This window comes from Epinephelus moara, chromosome 10 (assembly GCF_006386435.1).
Source record: "Epinephelus moara isolate mb chromosome 10, YSFRI_EMoa_1.0, whole genome shotgun sequence".
Classification (NCBI taxonomy): domain Eukaryota; kingdom Metazoa; phylum Chordata; class Actinopteri; order Perciformes; family Serranidae; genus Epinephelus; species Epinephelus moara.
Window position 1 is genome coordinate 8,447,347 of NC_065515.1, and position 26,251 is coordinate 8,473,597.

At 41.6% G+C, this 26,251-nt stretch overlaps 1 protein-coding gene across 2 annotated transcripts in view; it reads right to left on the reverse strand.

Moving 5' to 3' along the window:
- Window positions 1-9,322: 9,322 nt before the first annotated feature.
- Window positions 9,323-26,251, reverse strand: part of ryk (receptor like tyrosine kinase) — a 61,044-nt gene continuing 44,115 nt past the window's right edge. For both annotated transcript variants that reach the window (XM_050054949.1, XM_050054948.1), the window contains 7 exons: window positions 24,340-24,426; window positions 23,520-23,589; window positions 21,243-21,375; window positions 18,110-18,219; window positions 17,807-17,966; window positions 14,267-14,403; window positions 9,323-10,417 (listed from right to left, as the gene is read on the reverse strand). In XM_050054949.1, the coding sequence (XP_049910906.1) occupies window positions 10,306-10,417; window positions 14,267-14,403; window positions 17,807-17,966; window positions 18,110-18,219; window positions 21,243-21,375; window positions 23,520-23,589; window positions 24,340-24,426 (809 nt within the window). In that variant the 3' untranslated portion in view covers window positions 9,323-10,305. The remainder of the gene's footprint in view (window positions 10,418-14,266; window positions 14,404-17,806; window positions 17,967-18,109; window positions 18,220-21,242; window positions 21,376-23,519; window positions 23,590-24,339; window positions 24,427-26,251) is intronic.

A 26,251-nucleotide genomic window follows, 5' to 3' on the forward strand; every position in this document is an offset into this window, starting at 1 on the left:
GCAAATGTTTTGAAAGTTGTGAATTGGGAACACACAGTCCCGCGTTGATTGGCTGAGTCACGCGCGAGCCTGTGCAACACTCACCTGTGAGAGCGTGACCTCAGGCGTTAATCATGAAAACAATTTTACAGTTTCTTTCCAGGAAATAGCCAGGTTAATTTTTAATATTTGGTGTTGTCCTCACTTCAGTGGAGCTGAGCTTTGTTCTCCTGCAGCTCAAACACACTTAATGCTTCATTACTTTGTGGTATGCGGCTCTCAGTGTGAGCCTGGAGCTAATGAGTGGGGGGCCCACACAGAGACACTAATGAATGAACTCGTCAGTGTCAGTGTGGCTACTGAAGGCTATTATTCCACTAAAATACATGTTTAACCATGTGTTAACAGATTCCAGGTCAGCAGGCGAAATCTTTACATAACCTTTCAACCAAATGGTTCCCAACTGGTCCAGATTTCCCCGCAGCCATTAGTTCAAGGTCCACACAGTTTTAAATGTCCTCCTAAGACCCAGTGTCCTCATATGTGGACATCACATTTTGGGTTTACTACACTTTATACTTTGGTCTACTTAACATAGACCTCTTGTCCTCATTCGTGGACACTTTTTTGTGCCATCTAGTGGCAGTAAGACCACAATACACTAATACATGTAAAAACAAGATGGCAGCCACCTCTGCGAAGTCAGTCTGCAGCTGATCCCGATGCAAAAGTGGACAAAACCTGATCAAATTTTACTGTTGAAACTTGTTTATTTATGATTAATAATGTTCGTTGTTTGGTATGGCAACAAATTTGACCAATTTTAGCAACAGTAACAAGCTAAGACACTAGCTATGTTTCCATCCAAAAGTGATTCGAATCATTGGGAAATGCGCCTTTAAAGAAATACGAATCCTGTGTGTTTCCATTAAATGTACAAACTCACGCGAGTTTTCCGCAGAACCGGAAACAAAACAAGTTTCGCATTCTTCTTCTATGTTTTCTGGCGGTTGGAAACCAGCTTGTAAATGCATTACCGCCTTCCCAACCCAGAGTGTGTATATCACCATGGAGAGAGGTGCGCTACGTCAGACTTAATTCGAACATAACTGTTTCCATCCCCCGTTTTGCGAATCAACATTTTTTCAAATCAACCAAAACCCAGCTAAAGCGAGCGTATTTTAGTTTTCAGGGGATTTTAATTCGAATTTTGGCGTTTCCATCATAATTTTCCGATACGATACTTCTAGATGCGCATCTAAACAGGCTGATGGAAACATGGCTACAGTTAATTAGGAAGTACTTGTTTGAGGACATTGGGACTTTATTGTTGTCCCATTTGAGGACATTGGGACTTCACCATTGTCTCGTTTGAGGAATTTGGGACTTAATTATCGTTGCCAATGTTTAGTTTTTTATACTTATCGGGTCCTTCTGATCTCAAAAAGCTAGGAAAAATAAAAAAAATGCATATCAAGCAATTATTTGGGTCTCAGGAGGACATGTAGCATCATACTTACGTTTTGCCATGACGTCCAGCTAGTTTGCTGTCTCTGTCAAGGAGCTGTCCCTTCTGCGGGATTTGTACTTCTGCGTCAGCATAGAGCCGAGGCCGTAACCTACGCTGTAGCCTGACGTGCACAGTTTACAGAAATGTAACTACACGTGGCGGCAGCGCAGACCTTGTGACTATTCTTGTAAGCTGAAACCATTTCCCTCAGTGGAAATGAAGCTTTTATTTACTATAATTTCACAGATAAGAAACAATAAATTGTGACAACAATAAATAGCATTTTAAGTCTTGTGCGTGATTTATCCTGGCTTCATATGAGTAAAGGAAATCTCTGCTTGTCGCTAGCCTAATTTATACAATGTAAAATGCCATAGGCTTGTACTAATAACGTTAGCATGTTGTATTTGTTTGGAAAACGTGTCTAGTATAAGACAGTTGTTTTGTCGGTGAACCTTGTGAGTTGTAATGGAGCCGAATTTTGTAACGTTACCTTTGTTAAATGTTGCTGTTGTCCCTGGCTTCATATGAGTAGAAAAAAAAACCATGCTAGTCGCTAGGCTAATTTATGCAACGTTAACTGCCATAGACTTGTGCTAATAACGTTAGCATGTTGTATTTGTGGGGAAAATCTGTCCAGATAAAGACAAGTGTTTGTCTGTGAATGCTGCAAGTTATAGTGAAGCTGATTTGTGTACTTGTGTTTGAAGTTGTCTCTATTAAGCCATGTTTAATGTGAGTTAAATGTGTGTTATGAATCAACTAAACTTTACAGCACCTCACAGAAACCCTGCTGTGTTTTGGAGGTGTAACTGCAGAGTGACACAGACACACCACTGTACAAGTAGAAATGCTCACAACCGCGTAGGCCATGTGTGTAGGCTAAGTGTGTAGCGACGGCGTACAGTCTCTTTCAAAATGCAGTGATTTGACCTCACAGTACACGGGAGCTGCAGGTCCACTGCTGCCTTGATTGGTTAGTTTGTTTGTGTTATTGTGTGACTTTGTTGAATCCAAACTAACCCTTTAAAACACCAAAGTCACATAATAACATAAACAAACTAACCGATAGAGGCAGCAGTGGATCAGCAGCTCCCGTGTTTAATGAGGTAAAATTACTGTTTTTGTCAATGGAGTCTGGCTTTGAAGAGAGCATAGATAAGTTTAACTTCCTGTTCAGTTTCCTGCCAGAAAGAGCTGTCTGTTTGTGAAGTACTGAGCATACGACTGCATAAAAGAGACTTTGATTATACTGCACGAGTTGTGGGAGAGGTTTTACAAAGATGCTTTGATATAGTTTTGCTGTATTATGTCTGCCCCTATGTCTTCACAAATTCAACATGAACCGGGGTGAGTAATTGGTACACAAATGATCATTAGGGGGTGAAGCCTTGTTGGCTCTGTTGTATTCAAGTTTCCTAATAAACCATGACAGCGTGACAGTGAGTCAGCAAACACAATACCAGGACCCTGAAACTGAAACAGCAAAATGGAATTCAGCCATCATCACTTTTTTTTATTTACAATGGTACTTTTTGTTTCTATTGTGCACTGCAATCAGGGCTGGAGCTGCCGTTGAGGACACCAAGGTTGTTTACTCTTTATTTTTTCTGGGAATCTGGGGGAATGAGCAATCATGGGGGAGAAAAACCTTCATGGCGGGCTTTTAATGAGACTTTTCAGGGGACGATAATTTGACATGCATTCAGAATATGAACTGCTCCCACCAAACAGACACTACAGGGTACCAGTTAAATACAGGACATGATGAAAATGTCTTTCATCCTTTCATTGTCTTAGGGCTCCTGCGAAACTGCGCCTGCTTAGGGCAACAAAACAGACTGTCTTGGGTGTGTCAGTACAAGGGACAACCAAGAAAGGACGGCAGCGAAGATACTGGCACACCAGTAGAAGTGGGCTGGACAGCCACAAAAAAAGGCTCACAGGCTGAGATCAATGCAAAAAAAGTCAACTCATTTCGGACATCCATGCACAAAAAGAAAGGTGCTCGAAGTGTTGACTTTTGTTTTGCATTGATCGCATGTGAACCTTTTTTTTGTGGCTGTCAAGCCCTGCTGCATTGGTGTGCAGGTATCTCCTCGGCCGTCCTTTTTATCCAGTCTTCTCAACTCAGGATGTAAGTGTTGTTGAATGTGTATTTGAATAACGTTATGTCTACACTTGTCTGTGATGTGCGCTATCTGGTCCGCATTCCTGGTCTGCTTCCACGGATAGTTCGGATCGTTTGGAGTGGTGTGAACGCTCATTTGTACTCTGGTGTGGACCAAACGAGCGAAACCTGGTCCACTTGAAAACTGGGGGTCTCGGTTCACTTGCAAGTGAACCCTGGTGCGGTTTGATTACAGTGGGTAATGCAAACGGACTATCCAGCGAACAAAAAAGAGGAAGTGAAGTAGAGCACAGTGCATTTTGGGTAGGAAAAAAACAAAGCCAACAGCGCAAACAGGGAGAAGCAGTTTTTAAATAGTTTAGCGAGAGGATTGCGGCACATGGCTTTAAATCGGTCAACGGATCAGTATCGTATCAAGGTAAAAAAAACTGTGATAGCAATATCTTAAGATCCTCGACTGAGGGGGATGGAATCTGTTTTCAGTCCTGGCCAATCAATGAGCCGGGTTTTCTTCTTCCTCATGCTTTTTTTCTTCCTGGTCAGTGGTCGTTTCGGGCAATACCGCCCCCAAATGAGCAGCTGTTGTAACTGCGTGACGTTGTCCAGGCGGTTTGGTCCGCTTCAAAGAGTGCAGTGTGAAAGTGAACCGAACCAAATGAAAGTGTGAAATTTTTCAGCATTCCTCGCCCAATTAAACCGAGTCCCCCGGACTATACTGGTGTGAATGAGCCCTAAGTCTGGTATTAAACTATAACTGTATTTATTTCTGTGCGGCAGGCTTTATGTTAGAGACAAAAGTACGATATCCTAATTCTACAAGAAGTCAAGAGTCACAGTTGCTTATTATCAGGTCTGCCACAAGTAAAGTTTGGATTATTGATATCAATAACTGGGATGCATTTTATGATTACAAAGATTTTGTGCCTCTCATGTTTTACAAAGGACCTAAAAAGTTTCAGGGGTATCACATTAACAAATATGAGTCATTAAGTTGAAGATATATCAGTTCTACACTTCTGTAATTTGTGTGGTCTGGATTGAACCACTGTTTCCTCTCAGTTCGTTAAACAAGACGTCTGTTTCCACTAAGTGTGTGACGCAGTCTGCAGTATGTCTGAATAATGTCATTTACATATGTACTGTACTTGAGTCATAGTCAGAACATCATGATGTACAGGAAACATTTAACTTCCAGGAAAACTGAACCCAAGTTGTTGTGAATGTGACACTTGAGCTGACTGACTGCACTTATGAGATGTCCTGATACACAGTAACAGCTCTTATGATACACTGTGCATCTGTTGTGATGTATTGCACAACTAACTATGATACAATGTTGATACTGGTTTCACATAAAGTGCCACCCACGAATTAAAAGCCCGTCAATATAGTTTATGACCAGGTCGATGGTCAACTTAATGTGTTCCTAGGCAACACAGATATGAGAGTTGATCTTTGGTAGAACAATATTTAGATTACCAGGTGTGTTCAAGTAAAGTACGGCGATATTATGAATCAACAAATCAAAGGTGAGAACTGTGTCCCTTTTATCAAGGACAAAAAAAAAATGACTGAACAATAAATAAATGTATTAAACAATACAGAATTAAATACATATATAAAAAAACAAATATGGAAATAAATAAATGTTGAAATAAACAAATAAAAATAAATGAATAACAGTCCAAAGACATGCAGATTGGGGACTAGGTTAATTGATAACTCTAAATTGTCCGTAGGTGTGACTGTGAGCGTGAATGGTTGTCTGTCTCTATGTGTCAGCCCTGCGATAGTCTGGTGACCTGTCCAGGGTGTACCCTGCCTCTCACCCAAAGTCAGCTGGGATAGGCTCCAGCCCCCCCGCGACCCTCAAGAGGATGAAGCGGTTAGAAGATGAATGAATGAATGAATTGTTGAAATAAGTATAAAAATAAATAAATGCATAAATACATTTGATAAGTAGACAAGACATAATTTAAATCTATTTCTACATTTTTGTTTGTATGTTAATGAAGTAGCAATGTCCCAACCTCTGCTTTAATTTCTTTATTTATGCATTTATTTATTTCCACACTTATTTATGCATTTATTTATTCCTTTATTTATTTATTTCCATATTTATTTCAGCAATTATTTATTATTTTATTTATTTATATTCACATTTATTTAGTCCTTTATTTCAGCATTTATTTATTCCTTTATTCATTTATTTCTGAATTTATTTCGGCATTTATTATTTTATTTATTTAAATCGTATTTATTTTAGCATTTTTTCTTTCTTTTCTGTGTTTATTTCAGCATTTATTTATTCCATTGTTTAATTATTTCAGCATTTTGTATTCATTTCCAAATTTATTTCAGCTTTTTTTTCTTTATTTATTTTCTTTATAATTCACGTATTTATTTAATTTTTGTATTTATCCATTTTCATATTTGTTTATTCATTCTTTGTTTATTTACATATTTATTTTTTTATTTAGACTTTTGTCCGTATCCTTATGAGTATGAGTTATATCACAATAATACCTGTATTACAACTCTATCTACACACAAGTGGACAAAATAATGGAAACGCCAGATGGAAATGTGCTTAAATCTCGAGGAAACTGAGCGACAATAATGAAGGCAGATCCAAAGGTGAGTCACACTTGGCTGAATCCATCCAGGAAATCCATCTTGTGTTTTTTATATGAGGCTACAAGTATGAACAGGGGCCTTCAGAGAGGTTTACAGAACTCTCTGAATACGTTTACTGAATCAAACCCAGAAACCCCCTCAGACCTGAGGATGTTCTGGATTTTACTTTGCAAACTAACTCAGTAGCGCCCACAAGATTGTGACACAACAGTCTGGTAACGAGAAGATCCACTTACTCAACATGTCCTGTGGTTGCGTTGCATTATTGTCTATTGTGACTGCTGCTGGTGAAGACATCGTAGGACAACTGTGCAGAAATGACTCTTTGACTGTGATGAACGGAAACACAACGACAATTGGCGTTTTGAAAGGATGTCGTCTTTGAACGTTGCTGTGCGGAAATACCTCAACGTGACGTCACATCACTGACATTTAGCTGGTTATCCCAAGAAATAAGAAGATTGCAACACCACAAACACCAAGAAATTTAAAATTGAGACGCAGAAATGCAGAAAACTTTGTCAGTGAAACAACCCAAAACATTATGTAGTTAAATATCTAAATTAATGTTGCATCAGCATTCATAACTGCGATGGACAGGGTGTCAGCAACAAAACAAAAAGATCAATATCAGTTTAAATGTATGCTATACTTAGAATATTTTTATCTCTTTGCCTCGCCGTCAGACGGCTCTTCCCGACAGACAGTGAAGCCGTTATCTGTGCTCTTTGTGATTTTACCTCACAGAACACGGAAGCTGCTGGTCGACCGCTCCTTCAGTCGGTTAGTTTTGTAATACTGTGTGACATCACTGTACCTGAACCCTTTAAAGGGACAGTTCATTTTTTGGAAATGGGGTTGCAGTTGGTACCGATCCATAGTCGGTGTATTCAGGATGTCAGTAAGCGCGCCCCCAGTTTGAAGAAGCAGGATGGAGTCTGACACGGAAGCTAAACAATGTGTGGTCGGGGGCGGCAGCAACCACCCTTTTACCTTTTTGTCAGACGGCCTGTACCGACAGGGAAGCTGTGGCTTCAGTTTCCCATCCATGCTCTCTTCAGTGCCAGACTCCATTGACAAAACCAGAAATTTTACCTCGCTGATCACAGGAGCTGCTGGTGTACCTCTGCCTCGACTACTGACTTAGTTGCTGTTGTTGTGTGACTTTGGTGTTTTAAAGGGTCTTCACCACCCTCCTAGAATATAAGATGTCACGATGGGGTCTAATCGCCAAAGACTTTACACATTTGTCATACTAATGTGCACATGTAGATAAATATTCTTTTCTCTCAGATTGTGTCTCTCCTGATTGAAGTGATATTGATATTTTTAGGTGGGACTTTTTTTTTGGTGGCTTAAGTACCTTAGCTTAGCTTCCATGTTGGACTCAAGTCTGTTTCTCCAAACTGCTGGCATGCCGACTGACATCTACTGTATGTGATAAACTGTCGGTGGATACGTAACCCGTAAACCTCACTTCAAAAAATCTGAACTATGCCTTTACAACTCCTAAGTCCCGAAATAACACAAACAAATGATGGAGGCAGTGGTAGACCAGCAACTCCTGTGTTCTGCAAGTAAAATTACGAAGGAGTCTGGTGAGAAATGTGACGGCTTTAGTTTCCTGTTGGAAAGGGTTGTCTGAGGGCAAGGTAGTAAAGCTTTACCAAAAAAAAAAAAAAAAAAAAAAAAAAATACATAAGCTAAATCTTTTCCGCTGCTGTCCTCATCCAAAGCAGTACATTGCTTAGCTTCTGTGGCAGCACTTCTGTCTGCTCCTCCAAACTGGGGGCGTGCTGGCTGACATCTACTGTAGGTAAATACACTCAGTACGTTTACTAAGCTCATAGCTCGGCTAGTCATTTAAGTCGGACTTCTCGTCTTGTCTGAGTATACATGCAAAAGAGAAAATCGAATTTCTGACAAAGTATGTCTGACTCTGTGTGACGCTGTGTCCTTTTTAATATAGTGTGTATTGAACTAGTTCCGATTCTTGTTCAGAAACTTTTTTAAATAAATCTGTGTTTCGCGTCTTCCTACCTCAAAATGTTTAGCTCCTTTAGCTGTCGGAGCATGAATGTAGTTTCCTTGTCTGTCCAGAAGTGCGTCTTCTGCTTCTCGGTTGCCATGGTGTTTGTTTGTTTTACCGAGAGTTACTGCACTGCTGCTACGTCATCTCCTTCTTCTTCCTGGTGAAAGCCCGCGAATGAAAAAGAGGTGCATGTGCAGAACGCTGAGTCCGACTCCAGTTGGACTAAGTGGATACATGCAGCAATAGTTCAATTTTCAATCGAATTATCTTCGGTGTGTTAGGCAAGCTACGGATAGTCCAGTTTCAGTCGGACTAAGCTGTTTACATGCATTTAAAAGTCCGGTTTCAGTTGGACTAAGCCAATAATTTGATTTTCTCAAGCTGCATGTAGTATGGTTAAGTACCTCATACAACCCCACTTAAAAAAACCCTCTCCCTTTAATGCAAACCAAAAAAAAAGCTATTTTTGTCAATATTCATCAGTATTTAAGGTGGATTGGGTGTAGGGACGAGGACTTGTAAAGCTGGGGATTTAAGGGATTCTGCACAAATTAGATTTTAAATAACTTTCCATTACAACATCAGGAAGAAGTGCAGGGTCCATGTGACATCAGCCTAAAGCTAAAGAGGCAAAACAAAAGCGACTCGAATAGAAACTAAGAGAATTAAGAATCCATAACAATGTTCTTACATTACACACACATGGACGCTTATTTGGTGACACAGATACCTGAGTATTAAGAGCTGAAGCTTTACTCGTTTGGTTTTTCTTTTTCCATCAACAAGTGGACGGCTGGCATGGTTGAACAGCAAAGGCATCATTGTGGTTTTAAGCTTTGCAGGCTAAACAGAAAAACATTGTTGTACCAAAACACTCGGCTTCAACTGCGGCTTTTGTGCTACAAAACAAACATGACTGTGGTATCAGGTGTTCTCCCTAAAACAATGGGAAGCGCTATTGTTTCAAGTGCTCAGCAAGGGAGCGGTACTGACACGCCGCATCCTTCTGATGTGAAAAGAAATGAAGTCGACATTCTATATTTAAAAGATCCCATTTAATTTGTGGATATGAAATTTGGGAAGCAGTTTAAAACCTTAATTCAACATGCAGTGAGCATAAAGACACATCACAAAGATGTTAAAGGTGTGAGAATAAGATTAGACCAAAGCTGGTAGGCAGTTTTGTGTGTTCACAGTGATTATTAATGTTCTAGTTACTCACAAAAATCAGTCAAAAAAAAATCCTGTGACGGGCCGTGTTCTGACGCAGAACAATCAAGCTTATAAAATAGAGACATGGTGATAACTCTGTTCGGAGGTTGTGATAGTAGAAATTAAATGTACAAAAGAGGGAGAAGCTGGTGGCGTTCAAACAGTGTCCATTATTCACTCTGGATTCTTAAAAATCAAGTCATATATGTAGCTTTGCGATGCTGATTTTGTACAAGCTATGGCGTCCATACGTTTGATCCACGAAGAAAAGTCGTTTGTAGTGTTGTCCAGAGGAAACAGTGTACCGAAGTTTTCCTTGAGGCCTCTCGTACCGTGTTGGAGAGTGTGGTTACATATACAAATGAAGCCCTTAAACTACTCTGGTACCTAAATCATTCTGCTGTAGAGGTACTCTCATCCACATCTACACTTTACACTGTTTCACTAAGATAAAAACTGTAGAAAATACTGTCTTTAAAACCACTTTGTCAGAGGCTTAAATTGCGCTTTAAAAAATTTGTCCGATGGCACATAAACGTCCGGGAATGCAAGGGAAGAGCACCACATTTCTAGACACCTTCAAAGCGTACGAAAAAAAATATTCAACGAAGACTCCTTTTACTTTGCTATGCTGTAAAAAGATAATTCAACTATATAAAAACTCCAAAAGGACTGTACAAAATAAAATCATCAGGCTTTAGTCTGCTGTCATCTGATAAGGCACATTTCAGACATGTTTTCCTTATGAAGTGTCCACCAGCCTTCAGTGTTGCTGTTCTCAGGGAGGAAAGAAGCAGCTTGTTTTCACACGTAAGCGCCCAACGCAGCGTGGAACTCTGTGAGACACTGAACGAGCTGCTGAAACTTGGGCCTCTCCTCTGGGTCCAGGGCCCAGCAGCAAGCCATCACTGCAAACCTGCAACACACAGGGAAGGAAAACAATGAGGGTCAGATCAAAGGTCTGACCACGAGACATTTCACGTCATGTTGGGTGTTTTTGTTTGAGACAGGATGCAGGGGGAGATTTAGGAGGATGAAAAACTGACATTAAGTATTGAGAAATAAATGAATGCAGAGGTTGGACCTTTAATCTCATTAACAGACAGACACAAAAATACACAAGTAAATGTAGTTGTGCAAAAATGTAGAAGTAAATTTAAGATTTACTTATTTCCTGTTAACTTACCATTGTTTCTTTATTGATTTATGTGTTTATGCATTTATCTGTTTATTTCAACATTTATTTATTGATTGATACTTAAGGCCCTGATCACACAGAAAGCGTTTTAGCAGCTGGAGGCAGCTTTTTGGCGCTTATGGTTTTTGTGTTGCGACGTGCCTTGCATTTCTGTTCTCTAGGCGCCTGACATTTTTCCCAGAGTGCTCTGAACTCCTTGAGCTGAAAAGACTTCAACTCAGAGCAGAAAAGCTCAAGTCATTTCCCCCCCATTGTTCAATCATATGATTTGAGAGGCAGGCCTTCGAACAATGGAGGAGAAACTGGTGGTAGCGGTTGTTGGATACCTAGAGCTTACCTAGAGTCATCCTAAAATATGCCTGGAAACAGCCATCATGGAGGAGAAGCTCCTGGACCAACTGGTGGTACTCCCCATGACCCACCCTATTTATTAGGTTCTCATGTACCCACACAGATCTTTGTTTCCCTGTGCCCAACAAACAACTTGCTGACAGCCTCTCACCCCTCAACCAGAGCTAGGATAAGGAGGTGATGGAGTGGTTGTCTGGCAATTGGGGCTGAGGTCATTTTTCGTCCTCCATTCAAGACAGAAGACAGGCGACATGAAACAAAAATCTAGAGCTGGCATCACACTACCCTGTCGCCAGAAGAAAATGTTGACTTTGTACATTTCTGCAAACCACAGATACTTTAGAGTTACATGTTATTATGTGGCAGATGGTTTGAAACTTTTAAAGTCAACGTTTGGTTAGATTTAGGCACAAAAAACATTTGGTCATGTTTCGGAAAAGATCATGTTTTGGCTTTAAATACCCGGTTTTGGGGCACAATTCCCGAAGGAAAAGCAGCAATGTCTTGGTAAAAAGCAACTGTTCTTCATGGTTCTATTCCAGGTGGGAAAACAGCAACAGGTCGCCACAAAGCATCCACGTTTGGTGGCTGGAAAAACATGGCGGGTTGCTAAGATACAACCAGTTTTGTTGTTTGTTGGTCTCAAACAGTGGTCTGCATTTGGGCAGGCGTCTTGCCTTAGTCTCATGCTATCCACCATCCCCTCCACCTTCACATGACAAAGTCAGCTCATATGATACGTATGAAACATACATATCCAACGAATCTTTGTTTTGTAGAAACGTACACCGCAAAAATTTTCTCACGGAGACAGGGCTGTGTCAAACTCAGGGCGTTGTAATTAAGTGGCACACACACTTACCTACAGTACATGTTGTATTGTCCTGAAACAGGAGCTGCCTGTACAGCACTGATATAAACGAGGGAGATAAAATCATTTCTTAACACCGAAGCATGACCTTAAATGTTTTATTTTGCAACCTCTAATATTTTGGAAAAGGAAGCCATCACCTCACCACCATTGTATTCAGACGGAAACCGTGTACAGTTATTTTATAGATTTCAGGTGATTATTCCCCGAGGACCTTGTAGATAACACTATCAGGAGGTTTTCCAGCACAAGATTTTTTTTGGTCAAAGCAACAGAACATTTTCTTTTACTATACTACACTTACTAACAAGTGGGCAAAAAGTATATATGATAAATGAAACTATTTTAAATAATAACGTAAAGGCTGTCAGACAGTGGATGTAAGTTTGTGACAGAGGGCTTTATGCTGCTGGAAAAGCAAAGTGAGGACTGCACCTGAGAATCCAGATCGTTCAGGCTGAAAAAATTCATTTGACAAACTCAACAGCAATGTCTCTTTCCAGAAATCATGACCTGGTTACTCAAGATAATCCACAGACCTTGTTGTGAGCAGTTTCATGTGGGAACTATTTTCTGTCTACCGAACTACACCCACCAACTGTATCACTGCGCAGAAGCAAGTGTGAAATACGTGCGGACGAGAGGCTCGTGCTCCTGACAGCGCAAGATCTAACTGCAATGGTGTCTCTTGGCTGAGCTGTAACTTTAAGACCCTGGCACACCAAGCTGACAGTCAGCTGTCGATCAATGTTGGGCCATCGATGAACGCCTGTTGCCCTAGTTGGTGCGGTGTGTCCCGCACTGTTGCCCCTTCAGCATGTTGAATCAACATTGTCAGTGGCTGAGTCCATTGGTGAATGAAATCTGATTGGCAGTTCAGCTCAGGGCACGAGAAGCAAATTGGAATTGAGACCAAAACAAAGTTGTTTCATGAGGTAAGATTATTTATCTTCAGCCACTGAGCTCTTTGGCAGAAACCTTTCCGGATGGTTTGTGTAATTGTTCACTGACGCGCGGTAACTATGCTTTGTTCTTTCAGTATCAGGTTGTGTTGTTCATGTGCTAACTGGCTAACTAGCATCAAGATGGTCTTTCCGATTCCCTTTTTGAATGACGATTACAGATTGCTGCCATTAGCTGGTGTGGAGTGTCATTTCTCCTCAGGCAGGTACAGAACGTACATGCTGGTTCGCTGCCGGCTGCAGTCTTTGCAGTGTGTTCATGTGCAACTTTTGGCTGAGAAACAGGAGACATGAAGCGACACAGCTGGGGGCCTTCATCGCCGCTGGGTCTCTGAAGTCAGTTTGGTGTGTCTGGGCCTTTAGCTAGCTCAGTGGTCGGAAGCATGCTTCCTTCTGTGCTGTAAATGGATGATGGAGGGTCTGTATATTTTTCTGCTTTTTTGTCCCTTGCTCATCACATGCCTGGTTATTTATTGAATGTGCTGAGGAACAATCCGTCTTCATCTGCAGCCTACTACAAGTTACTACTGTACCTCATGTTCTTGTCCATTAAAATAATTAAGCCTTCATGGCGGATGGGCGCAGACAGCTGACTGGTTCTGACATGCCCCAATATAAACGCACCATCTCAGTGTGTAGACCTCTGCAGTGGAGCATGTGCGTGTATGTTCAGCTGCAGCCACCCTTGTTATTGCACACTTTCACCAGATGAAGTGTACCGACACATTGTGTGTGTAAAACGGGAGCTGGGTCAAACTGAAATGTTCAGCAGCAGCGACCAGTGATGGTAAATGTTAAGCTTTATCAACATCCTGCAACTGTCGAGGAGAAGGAGCAGTCAGTGCCCACAGGCGTCATTCTCACACCACGGCGTTATTGTTTACATGCCATTACCTCCGTATCGAGTTTGCAACGAGGCTGTCACCTTTCACTGCTGGATAATAACGGGCTTTTTCCTGGCTCACAGCGGGGCTGCAGTGGTGGACCACCTGGGTGGATTAGTTTGTGACGCAAGCTCAAGCTCAGGCTTTGGGTGGTCGTGTCAAAATCCATAAAGATGCTGTGTATCATTCTGACGCTGACATTTTTAGTATTTATTCATAAATGTAAACTAACAGAACTCTGGGACACATGGTTCAAAGTGAAGTCCATAAATGATTCTCATTATATATGGCTCTGTTGGTCATATCAGTGTAGGTGTGCCATTTCTTTTCACCTTCAGGCTGGCGATATGCAGCTGTATGTCCCAGTAATGCCTTGAAGGGACAGGTAAATGGATTTTGTTTTTTCAGCATTTTTAAGCATGTTATTAGGGAAAAGAAAAAATAGTGTTTGTATATTTGTGTGTGTGTGTGTGTGTGTGTGCTCTGTAATCCAACGTACAGTTCGTCTGGACAGTTGATTGGTTGTGCTATTCTGTACCCATCCTTCAGGTAGGCCGACATCTCAAAAGGGTCGATGTCGACGTATGGCGTCTGACCCAAAGTCATCAGTTCCCACAGCGTCACTCCAAAGGCCCACTATGGAAAAAAAACGACACAGGATTAACACTGAGTCCTGCACTGAGCATTTATTTAAACATGATCAACACAAGCTGTTGTCTTTAATGTGTTATCATCAAACAGGATCAACACGACCACCATTCCTATTCAGGGTGCGGAAAAGCCCGTGGGGCACACTCGCAAAAAATGCTTCGCAGGAACAATGCGAGGAAATTATGTTGAAAAATTTATACGGAATATAAATCACTGCTGAAAGTTTCTGTTAAGAGACTGAGGGTAAACAGTTGGGTGGCCGTTGTGTTTAGGGAGACTGAGAGTTCAAGGACCCGCCCTGCATGTGTTGTTGTGTTGACCCTTCACGCTGACCTCCCAGGAGGAAAAGAAGCATTTCCATAATCGTGTTATTACCTCGTATCTAAGGTCACACTTGGTATTTGGAATTTTGGGAGTAAGGCTAATTCTTATCTAAAATAACTGGGCAGCTCCTGTGAACCTGACAGTGACTTATGAACAGAAAATGACAGATTATCCTTGAAAAGAGCAGCGTTTCATTGTGTCTGCGTGAACCGTCACAGTTGGATGCACACAGCCGTATGCAGAGAGTGATGCACATAACATGGAACCAAAGCTCACAAGCACAAGCTCCACCCAAAAACCTTTAGCCATGGGCTCTTAGTAACATACGCTGAGGTTAGCACAACAAGCTGTGGTGTGAAGTGCCTAATTTGTACTTCTGTAGAGAAACAGACACAAAGCTTCCGCAGAGCTGCAGAGACGGTCTGTGGGGCTCGCAGAGAGACTCCTGAAAAATGGAACTTCATGCCAAATACATGAGACGCTGCAGAAGTTTGACTGGATATCAAAGCTGGGAGGGAGGATTTCTGGACAGTGCTGGTCCCAACATGCATGTGTGAAATTACCTACTATGTGTCTGTGTGAGAGGTGCCTGCACAGATTGCATAGGCACTGCAGAAGTATGAATTAGGCATGAGCCAGTCACACTAAGGCAAGCGCAAATGAAATGCCAGGAGACCCTCCCGCAGGGTTCCCAGCAACACAGAGAGTGAGTTGTGTATAAGATGATGACGGTGTGTTGTCATTGCTTGACATTGCTATGGGTCTGTGTATGAAAAAAACACCATACATGCTAATGCACATTTGACAGCATCACCCGGATGTGCCGATGACTGGGATGATGAACGTTTGGGTGCTTTGAATGTTTAAAGCCAAGCCAAGGTTAAACTAACTGTAACATTCCTCCCAATGCACAGGTTTTATTTTTTATTATTCAAATTATTTTTATTTCATATCATAAGCACGGCTTTTTAGCTTTATAGCCTGTTGTGACCTGTTGTCTTTTGGGAATGCACTGCACTGAATTGGCGTTGGTGTAGACTGCGTACAAGTGTACCCTAGGCTGTAGTCTGGCATACACCTCCCGAAAAATGTAACTACACCTCACTGTAATGATGACCTCCTGTTAATTTTTGTTAACTGAGAACCATTTCCCTCAATGGAAAAGATGCTTTTATTTACTGTGACAGCTAATGTTAGCATGTTGTATATGTGGGGAAAATGTGTCGAGTATAAGACACATTTTTTGTCTGTGAACCTTGTGAGTTATAATGGAGCTGGATTTTGTACTTTTGTTTATGTTGTTGGCGGCACGGTGGTGTGGTGGTGAAGCACTGTTGCTTCACAGCAAGATGACTCTGGGTTTGAATCCACTGGCCAGTCGGGGCCCTTCTGTGTAGAGTCTGCGGTTGCTCTGGCTTCCTCCCACAGTCCAAAGACATTCAGGTTTGGTTAACTGGTGACTCAACATTGCCATGTAAGTGTGAATGGGAGCATGAATGGTTATCTGTCTCTATGTGTCAGCCCTGTGATAGTCTGGAGACCTGTCCAGGGTGTACCACGCCTGTCACCCAATGTCGGCTGGGATAGGCTTCCGTTTACCCGGAACCTGTATCAGGACAAGCAGTTACATTAATGTTAATGATGTCACTATTGAGCCATGTTTTGTGTTTATTTTATGTGTCAAATTAATCAAACTTAACTGCGCTTCACTGCACTTGTGTTGGCTACAGCATGAATTTGCCTTAACACAGAGGTGTTTGAAATGTCCCTTATATTTAAAATAAAAATAGTTTACTAAAGTTGCCGGTGGAGAAATGTTACCTCAGTCAGGAGATACTGTCTGTTCAAAATAAATGAAAAGAAGTATCGTTTAAACTTGCACCAAAGCATGACGTGCGTATGAAGTGAGCTGTGAGTTTTGTATACTGTTCATCCGTAGTTAGTATGTCATAACCTGTGATGGGGTGACACAGAGCCTTTAAAGGAAGTGTAGGGAGTGATTGAGGACAGAGGGCACAGTGGTGGGAGGGCTTCAGAGGAAAAACATGATATACAGACATTCCCAACAAGGCCTGAATGTGCCCACAGTCACTTTCTCATCCAGTCCAGCTCAGTATCAAACATGCGTAACCAGTGACATAGGGGTATGGCGTATTCACATGCGTAACACTGGCGTGTTTGATGCTACGCAGCTCTGTCTGGACTTCCCCTGAAGCTCAGTTAGTTGATAATGCCAGGCTCCTGTTAACTGTAAGTGTAGGGCAGAGATGGTGATTACTATGAAGCGGTGTGACCATAAGAGGAATGCGGAGGGGTGGGGGCATGTCTGTCTGGTGTCTGAGCGGTGTCTCTAAGGATCGTTGAGCTTCCCGACTGTCTCCGCCGCGCCCGCATTGCTACCCTGAGACAGGAAAAAGGGAAGAGCCAGAGCACCTCAACACTGCACCTCCTTTCCTTTTGACACCTTGACCAAGCTACTTTAAGAATGGCTTGGATACAATCGGTACTACTTCCTGCATCACCCTCTGTGTCATGCACCATGAACATTTTGTAGTTACTGAAAACCCTTAAGAGGCAGGAAATGTTTTAATGGTTAAAGGGTAAGTCTAATATTTGTCATCCTGGCCCCTATTTTTCCATGATTTGTGTCTAAGTGACTAATGGACAAAGCAATGCAATACAAAAATGCTGTAGTTGACAGCTGCAAAACAGGCTGTGATGTAACCACACGCGTGTTCGCACCTTCAATGCTTGTCCAATAAAAGGGTTTGTTTTTACCACTGACAGGCTCAGATTGTTTTATAAGTGACAACAATGGAAAGGATCCCTACAGAGACAGACATTTTGATAAAAGAGTAATCAGAAACACCACAAAACCGCAACCCTACAGTGCACAAATGGCTCGAGTTGGTACTTTTATACGGTAACTTCAGTTTCAAAAGTTGTTGCCATTCATCCCTTGGACACAAACACATGGAAAACAAGGCCCAGGTTGAAAAATACCAAATTTACCCTTAAATCTATGAGAAGCGAACTGTGTTTTGCAGCATACTGTAATTCTTACCACGTCACTCGCACTGGAGAAGTCGTTGTTTAGCAAGCTTTCCAGGGCCATCCAGCGGACTGGCCTGTTCTCATTATCCCCCAGACAGTGGTAATCCATCGGAAATAGGTCTCGGGCAAGGGCATTGTCTGTTATCTTCACCTGCATGTTGTCGTCAATGCTGTCAGAGGAGGGGAGAGACACGAGAGAAATGTTGGCATCTTTACTTTTTAGTAATTAAATTCCAGACTAAATCACCTGAAAGCTACAGGGAAGAACTGAAGACAAGTGACGGCAGCTCTGAGCCGGGTCAGGGACACTTACACGCAGTTCCTGGCAGCGAGGTCTTTGTGTATGACCTCCCTGCGAGCCAGGTAGCTCATTCCACATGCAATCTGGATGGCCATGTAAACCAAGTCTTGCTGAGAGACGGCCTGAAAGGAAATGAGGGAGAGCGACATAACGTGCAGTTGAGAAGCAGAGACAGGAAAAACACAAAAATGGGAGGGGGCGAGGACAGGAGACCACATCGGAGCTGACGTGACTTTACTGTGGTGAAATTGGTCTTCTGTGTCAAATTGTTCTTACTTCCTTTGAATGGGAACACAGTCAGCTCTGGGTCAAATATGGGAGCGACAAACTATTTCGTGTTTTGAGCCACAGGCATGGCTCTAGGGAAGGCAATGTCGGTCCTCTGTCACCGTCAGCAGGTCAACACTTTTGGCTTTTAGTGAAATATCACGACAACTGATTGATGGATTGCCACGGCTTGGTGCAAATATCCACTGAACCAGAAAGACTTTTCCTCGGCTGGCACAATAAGCTGACATTTGTGGTTTTGAGTGAAATATCTGATTAACTGTTGGATGGAGTGCTAGAAAATGTGGTTCATGAGAATCCTTGTCGGACACAGGGTGAGCTGTAATAACTTTGATGATCCTTTAAATTTTCTTTAGTGCCAATTAGCATATGCTAGCATGCTAAATGGCTAATTTTCTTTTTGCTAAAATGCTGAATGAAGACGTTGAACTTGTGAACAATACACCTGCTTATCATCAGCATGTTAGCACTGTCATTACGAGCACGTCTGCACGCTGTAGTTGGCATCTGTGAGACAGATCACTACAGTTTACATCAGGACAGTATAAACAGTTTGCAACCTGCAACCCTGCAGGCACAATTTGTCTTTACGACAGCGGTGTACCGCTCTGAAACTGTGGGGCGCCGAATCACAAATGTAACAGTTCTTACATAATGTCGTTTTAATATTGTTGTATGCAACAGATGGAAAACAATCTGAATCTCAGAAAGTCCCTTACTCAAAGGTTTGAGCAAGAGTCTCAGAAAGTTATTTGTTTTGAGCTCGGAGCTACAGGAGGGCTTGTAGACAATAGATCTGCCAGCAGGTGTGTCTGAGACCAAGTGTATAAACATCCTGTAAAGCTTAAAAGACTACCTTGCCTTGTAGGAGAGCTCCTGGAGTAACAGTACCACATATTGATGTGTATATTGGTTTTTTAAAGTATGTAAAAATACTGATTAATATTTTGTTTAACACAGTTTTCCCTTAAGAAAATGTAGTCATTTAGGGCCATTAGTCGACTAGTCGCCCGCATGTTTACGATATTAATGTAATTATTCAATGATATATTTTGGTGGTTTGAGTTGAAGGTGTGAGAAAGAATAGTATCAGTAACATTGTTAACACTGTGCTACATTACAGAGAAATACAAAACCGTACTAATGAACCTTCATTAATATAGGCCTATATTTTATCTACAAGTGCACGTCACACACTGAGCGAGCCGCCTGTTAATGACGCTGTGGGCTAATGGGCATGTAGCTACTTCCATGTTTCAGATGATACGTCATGTTTGTAGTCGACCAATGAAGATGAGTTTACATATCACCTTGGGTTCGTCCTTCACCTTCTCAAAATGATCCCAAACTTTGGATTTCCTGCCCGACATGTTATTAACTAGCCTGTGGAATAACCGCAGGTACCAGCCCTGGAAATGAACCTGACTCTTGTCTGACTGCTGAGCGTGGACACTTCCTGTGTCTGTCCTTTCAAATTAAATTCCCACATGGTCCAGTCATATAGGTTTTAAATTATTTTGACATGGTGCAGCTCCTAACAGAGTTTGTTTTTTCTGCGACTAAGCAACTAATGAAATCTTGCCGACTAATAACCTTTCTGTTTGACTAACTTTTGGTCGACTATTACGGGCAGCCGTAGATTTTAGGGAGGTGCAAAGACATCTCCCCCCCAGTACAGGAATGCAACACCTCTCCAGAGCAAAGATACAAGTCAGTCTAGTCAAGGTTGGACTTTGTGGGGACATAAACTGAAGAAAAACACATTTTTGAGTGTTGCATGTTGTATTTCTGTATCCGATCTAATTCAGTCGGCTGCACAATCCCTGGCACACACACACACACACACACACACACACACACACACACACACACACACACACACACACACACACACAGTGGAAGTTTTTCAGCTGTTCAATCTTATCAGGCAGTGGACAGTTTGATACAACCTAAATTAATTAATCTCACAAATACAGGAAAGCAAAGTCCTGGCAACCAGTGAACAGAGATAAGAACATTTTAAGGCAACAATTCCAAGTTAAACTGAGATGTGTGGAGCTGGTACCACACAGTTCAGTCAGGTTAAGTTAACAGTTGGGTTGTCAGTGGAAAAATGACAACTGTGGAAAAGGTCAACAGTTTTGTTTTTTTTACCTTTTTATCTTCCAAACCAGATGTTCACTTTCAGAATGAATGCCACACTATATTATTGTGCCTCCTTGGAGCTTAATCTCACCTGTGCTGATGCATTTCTGATTTATAGCTCGATGTTTATTGCAACAGCACAACTTAATGACTATGTCTTTGTCTCTGACAACTGCCAAGAGTACATAATGAGATTGCTGAGAACTAAGGTGCTGATGTGTTACCTGAAACTTTACAAAGCGGTTTTGATTAATGCAAATGGATGGCATGCTTCGTCTTGTGATTGCGAGGTGTTTGCTGCATCTGTATTTTGCAGCTGATTGATCAGTTGGATCTGTGCTGTGGCTTTGCCAAGCACATCAAAGACTCCCTGGGGTTAACCTGTACAAAAGCCTGATTGTCTTTACATAGCGAATAAAAATCTCTGCCTTGAGCACCGGCTTCATGACTATATCAACAGTCCTTCTAATAACAGTGTAAACAGTAGTTACTGGTATGTGTTGATTGCTGCAAACACACAAAACCTTCTCTCAGGCTCCACTCTTGGATAACATCTAACTTTTCTTCCAAGCAGGGGGATTAATTTTAATAGTTTAATAAATGTCTCAATGCGATGCCATACAAGGCTTATATTAAGGTATTAATCTTAATGGTTTAATAAGTGATACGTGTTTCTTTTATCCACCAAATGTATGCTGAGTTGAAGCCTCACCTGTGGGTTGTTAGCCTCAGCTAGCTTGCATTGGCGCAGAAACAGCTTGAGATTGCCCCAAGCCATAAAAGGCAGCAGCACCATGGGCTTCTCTCCGTCCTCTGTACATACGTGACTTATAGGCAGCAGATTTCTGCAGGTGGAGAGAAAGACAATCTGAAGAACGGGAACAGTGTGTAACAGACAAGAGCATACTGTGAATAAATGTGTAGCTGCACGTCAAAGGGATTACTGGAAGATCGAAGTACGTGTTACCAGTGAGCTTCCAAATTATTGTGGAAGAGGAAGTGTCAAAGTATTATTTTGCTGACCAGAAAAAGAAGAAAGAGGAAGGAGCGGGCAAAAATGACGACAATTTTTTGTCATGTAAAGAAAGTGAAAGTACCAAACCTCCAGATAAAGTTGGTGCAATAGCTATACAAATTCTATTTTAATTTTAAGCAAACTTCAGTGTACTTGGGCGAATTCAGGAAGGGACAGGGCAGCTTTTGTGGCCGCTAAACTTGCGCAAATAAGACAAAAAGAAACGGTGTAATTCTCAAAGCATCTGCAAAAGTTAAAACGCACTGTTACTGTGCTGCCAAGCAAATAACCTCTAACGTCTAAGATCAGCGCTTACTGCCATGCGTCGTTGCAATGAAATTATTAGCTTCTTCGGAGAGTTGGTGGCAGTGTCTTAAGTTAACTTTTTTTCACTGCCTGCCACTGTGGTAGGCAAGTATATTTTTTTGTCTGTCACCAAGACATTTTTTTCTGCTCCTTTTGAAATCTATACACTAAATGAAGCAATAGCATTTAGATCACTCAGACATAATTTAATGCAAACAATGCTGTCATTCAATGTTTGATATATTCAGATGCATAGTAAATTCACAATATTTGAATTACACTGTGGCTTTCAGGGAAGCGCTGTTTCACAGGGGTCAAAGAGGAACTTACACATGCACATGCGTTCATGAATGCACCTGAGAAGAAAAATTCACAGTTGCAACGTTTTTTTAAATTGATGATTATTTGTTAGGATTATGTGAACTTCAACTGTCAGTCAACACGAATAAGGTTCTACGGCCAACAGAGAATAGGCGATGATGTCACAGCGCATTTTATTCTGGGGAGTAGTAGCCAGCGGTCAGGCAATTTTAACAAGCTACTGAATGTCACATTTCCGGACGTGTTTTCCCGACCTCATTTGTGGTTTGAGTGCCAACACATTCGAGCAGTTCCGAAATTATAAATCTCTCAAGGCCTACCTTAAGTTCACAAATGGGTGTATGACCTGCAGATTTACAAAAAAAATTTTCCCATGGCCAACACTGCATCACAATTAGTCATTACAGTTTGTCTTTCACTTGGGTCACATTGTGATTAAATTGGTTACTTACTGTGCTTTCCAGCTAAAGCAGCTGTCGCAGTGGTGTTGTTGTTGCTGGTCTTTGGACACTGTTTGGGACTAGTTTCCCTCATGGCGATTAAGGTTAGCTGTAAATGTGGAGGCTATTTCGATTTTTTTTTCTAAACCAGTCAGTGTTATTTATGTCTTATGCACTCTCATTGCCTTAATGAACCTCCAACCCATTGGTGATGCTCAGCTCCAGTGGTAAGTGGAGTGTGCACAGTGTCTTCTGCGAGCTGGAAAGCTACTCGTGCTCCATCAGCGATCCGTTTCGTTTCGTTTACGCCACGATACTATTCTGTACAGCACTGCTTACAGCTCCATGCAGCAATTGTGGGTGACTTTAAAATGTGTAGCTCTATCCAATCATATGCTAACCTTCCTGAACGTGTCCTTCTGTTGTGCGTTTTCCATGTCCATGTCTTTTGTGAATCAGAGACGGGTCAGTTAGCAGCAGTGTTGCATAATTTATGGTGCTATCTTTATGAATTCGCCCCAATGTGTAAAAATGTGGTGTTCTTTCATCAGCATTCAAACTGAGCTGTTTAAAAGACGATCACAGGAACTGCTGTGGCAGAGTACGACATTGGGTTCGGAGTAAACCAGATTTTTTTTACTGCTATGTTATGATCTGAGTCTGTCGCAGAAGTGGACAACAGTGATGAAGAAACCAACGTCTGTCTTTAACCACAGTACTGGTTAATACTGTGATTTGGGCATGTGACAATGGCGTCATGGTCTAAGACGCAGACCACGTTGGGAATATGTGGTGTTTTTTCTTGTTTGAAATTCTATTATATTCTTCAATATCTACATTTTTTGTCACATAAAGTCAAGTGGCACAAAAAAAACAACAACAGTTACTTGAGTTTGCTTCCACTCACCGATGATGAAGTCCACGAAGCTTGCAGCTTTCAGTCAACATCATGGTCACCTGCACCTCAGACGCATGATCTGAACAATTTCAACAGACACAAAATCGGATTAAAAATTAAGCAGAACTAGAGTAAAGTTGAAAATTTAAGGATATCATTTCTGTGCTCTCAGACAACATGTACTGTTTGATTTTTATTTGTTTCCCTCACAGATTTCCGTGCCAGCAATCAACTGTAGTGGGAAACTTCAGAGGAAAACTGACTTGTGCCAAGCTCACTGAGGTCCAGTTTTTAATCAGTGTATGCAGCTTTGCCATCGTCTGGTACTTATGGAAGCAGTATTGTTCTTTTCCCAAAAGGCGCATGAGGAGGAAGTAAAGAGTTTAACAAAGCCAAGACTGGCATGGGGTTATTGTTCACTGAGTGGTATCCACCCCTCCCTGAGTAAACATAAGAGAATGGAGAGGTCAGAAGGCAGCTGGCAGAGAGAGCTGACACATGCCGCTAACAAAGAACCTGACAGTCCTGTATAAAAGTCTTTTCACTGGCATGCAAACCCTGCAGCATGAGTAAGAAATATAATTCATTAGCTGTCAAATCAGTGTGCGTGTTTACTGGGTAGCTACGTATGTTTCAGTTGATTCGTCATTCGTTTTACGTCTTTACAATCTTGTTTTGGCATTTCAGCGATTGCTTATTAGAAAACCCACAGTGAGCTGCACATCAATGAGAGGGAGGAAAACTTACAACACACATGACTTGACAATATTTTCATTTATTTGACAAATGTGCATTCAGCTGTGTATTGCAGCCAGGATGGAGCACGTACCTTTCACTGTCTTCACAAAGACCTGCTTCTCCTTACTGGGGTCCTTTTCGTCCAGCAGCACGCCGTGAAAGATGCGGCCAAATGTGCCTGTCGAAGACAAACCACAGGTTTTTTATTTGAAGGGAAAGGGCAGGAGAGACACAGCCAGAGGCACCACATACAAAGATCGAAATGTCACCTCGCTCACAGGTCGCCACGCCTGGCTGATCTGTGGACAGAGGTGGACAGGCTTCTGCTTAAAATGCTTTGTCTCTTAAAAGGATTAGGCAGCTTTGGCTCTCGTCTCACTGACGAGCGCCAAAACAAGAGCGATTCACTGGAGCTCAGAGGACCTTTCATCACTTAACGATTCAGAAATACATATGACGTGGAAAGGACAAGTGAGCACGTTCATCATCTCCTTTGTCTAAACTGTCACCCCATTGCTCCAGGACTTTACGGAGGTAAAATGCCATTTAAGAACATAAACCATCAACATAAACTGAGAGAAAAGATCTGAGCCCTGAGGCTAACTGTGCCCTGTGTTCCAACAGGAGAAGAGACGAAGCATAACAACAGGGTTAGTGTTTAACTGTCTCCCTCCCGCCCCTGCCTTCTCCGTCAAGCCTGTCTGGACCTGCCGGCTCCCAAAAACAAGAACCCCACTCAGAGTTCAACCACCTCTGAGACATGGAGGTGTATGTCTTTTATTTGTCGTTTCTTAGTTGTTATCTCTAGTGTTTTTGATATTTAATTATTCATTCATGGCATTTTGTGTGAAGGATCTGATGTGTGTGGATACATGACTGCACTGGCAAGTCAGGAAGTTGGATAGATACTCAAGTACAGATAATTTGCTGGCGTGTTTCCTTGCAGATGGCCGTGGAGGATCCTGATAATTTAGTTGCGGTAATTTAAACCTTACAGCTAACTTTAACTACCTAGAATCAATATTTAAACCAGGGAGGGTCTGGACTGAAACCTGACCTTAAAACCACTGCGATAAAAAGACTCATACATCTAACAAAGACTAACTAACCACCATTGTGGAAAGAGCGATATCAAAATGATAATGAAAGTTTCCAGCTGCTTTATTGCACAAGAAAAAATAACAGGATGAGCTCTCCAGAGCGGATATGTGTATCATTCAGCCTCAACAACATGTTTGATCACCACACCCATGCAAAGTACAATTAGTCACTAGTAAAGTTACTCACGTCCGATGCAAACAAGATAAAGAAAGGATTCAGTGGAAGGGCAAGTTATCAACAACACCGCAAATCTTAAATGGAACAAAAAGGTTTGAAAGGGTGTAGAGTTCAACACTAAAAGAAAACATATTTTGTTGACAGTTGCCTAAATGTCGTTAACAAGCAAAGTGTAGCCAAGTGAGATCAGAGCCAGCTTAACAAGATTTAAGGCCCAATTCCTGTATGCTAATGGTAGCAACCAGTGCTCCTTCCCTGCCAGTCTGCACTAACACAGAGTGCTCCAGGGATAATGTCTTTCTGTAGGCTGACGCAGAAGTGACCGTTGAACTAGTTCCCTTGTCAAAAAGCCAATGGGATTTTTGCATTAGATTCTGGATTACTGTAGAAAATAAGCTCTGCTGCAAACAAACGTTTATGAAACTTACACATTTTGTTTAGCGAAATACTTTACGATTTTCGAAGCTTAACCCTATGGGCCCTAGGCATTTTTGGGGTATTTTTACTGCCTTTACTTTTAAGCTCATATCACAGTCATTATAAAGGCTACATACATATGCTGTATCTTGTTTTTTTCAGGACAATGTGGGCTATCGAGATTTGCCATCATTTCATGTCCTTCCAAGTGCCTGTATTTATATTAATTTTTATATCAATGAAAAAAACAAATCTGTGTGACTTAATTCTTACATTTTTACATGTATCTCACCATAGCAAGTTGGAAG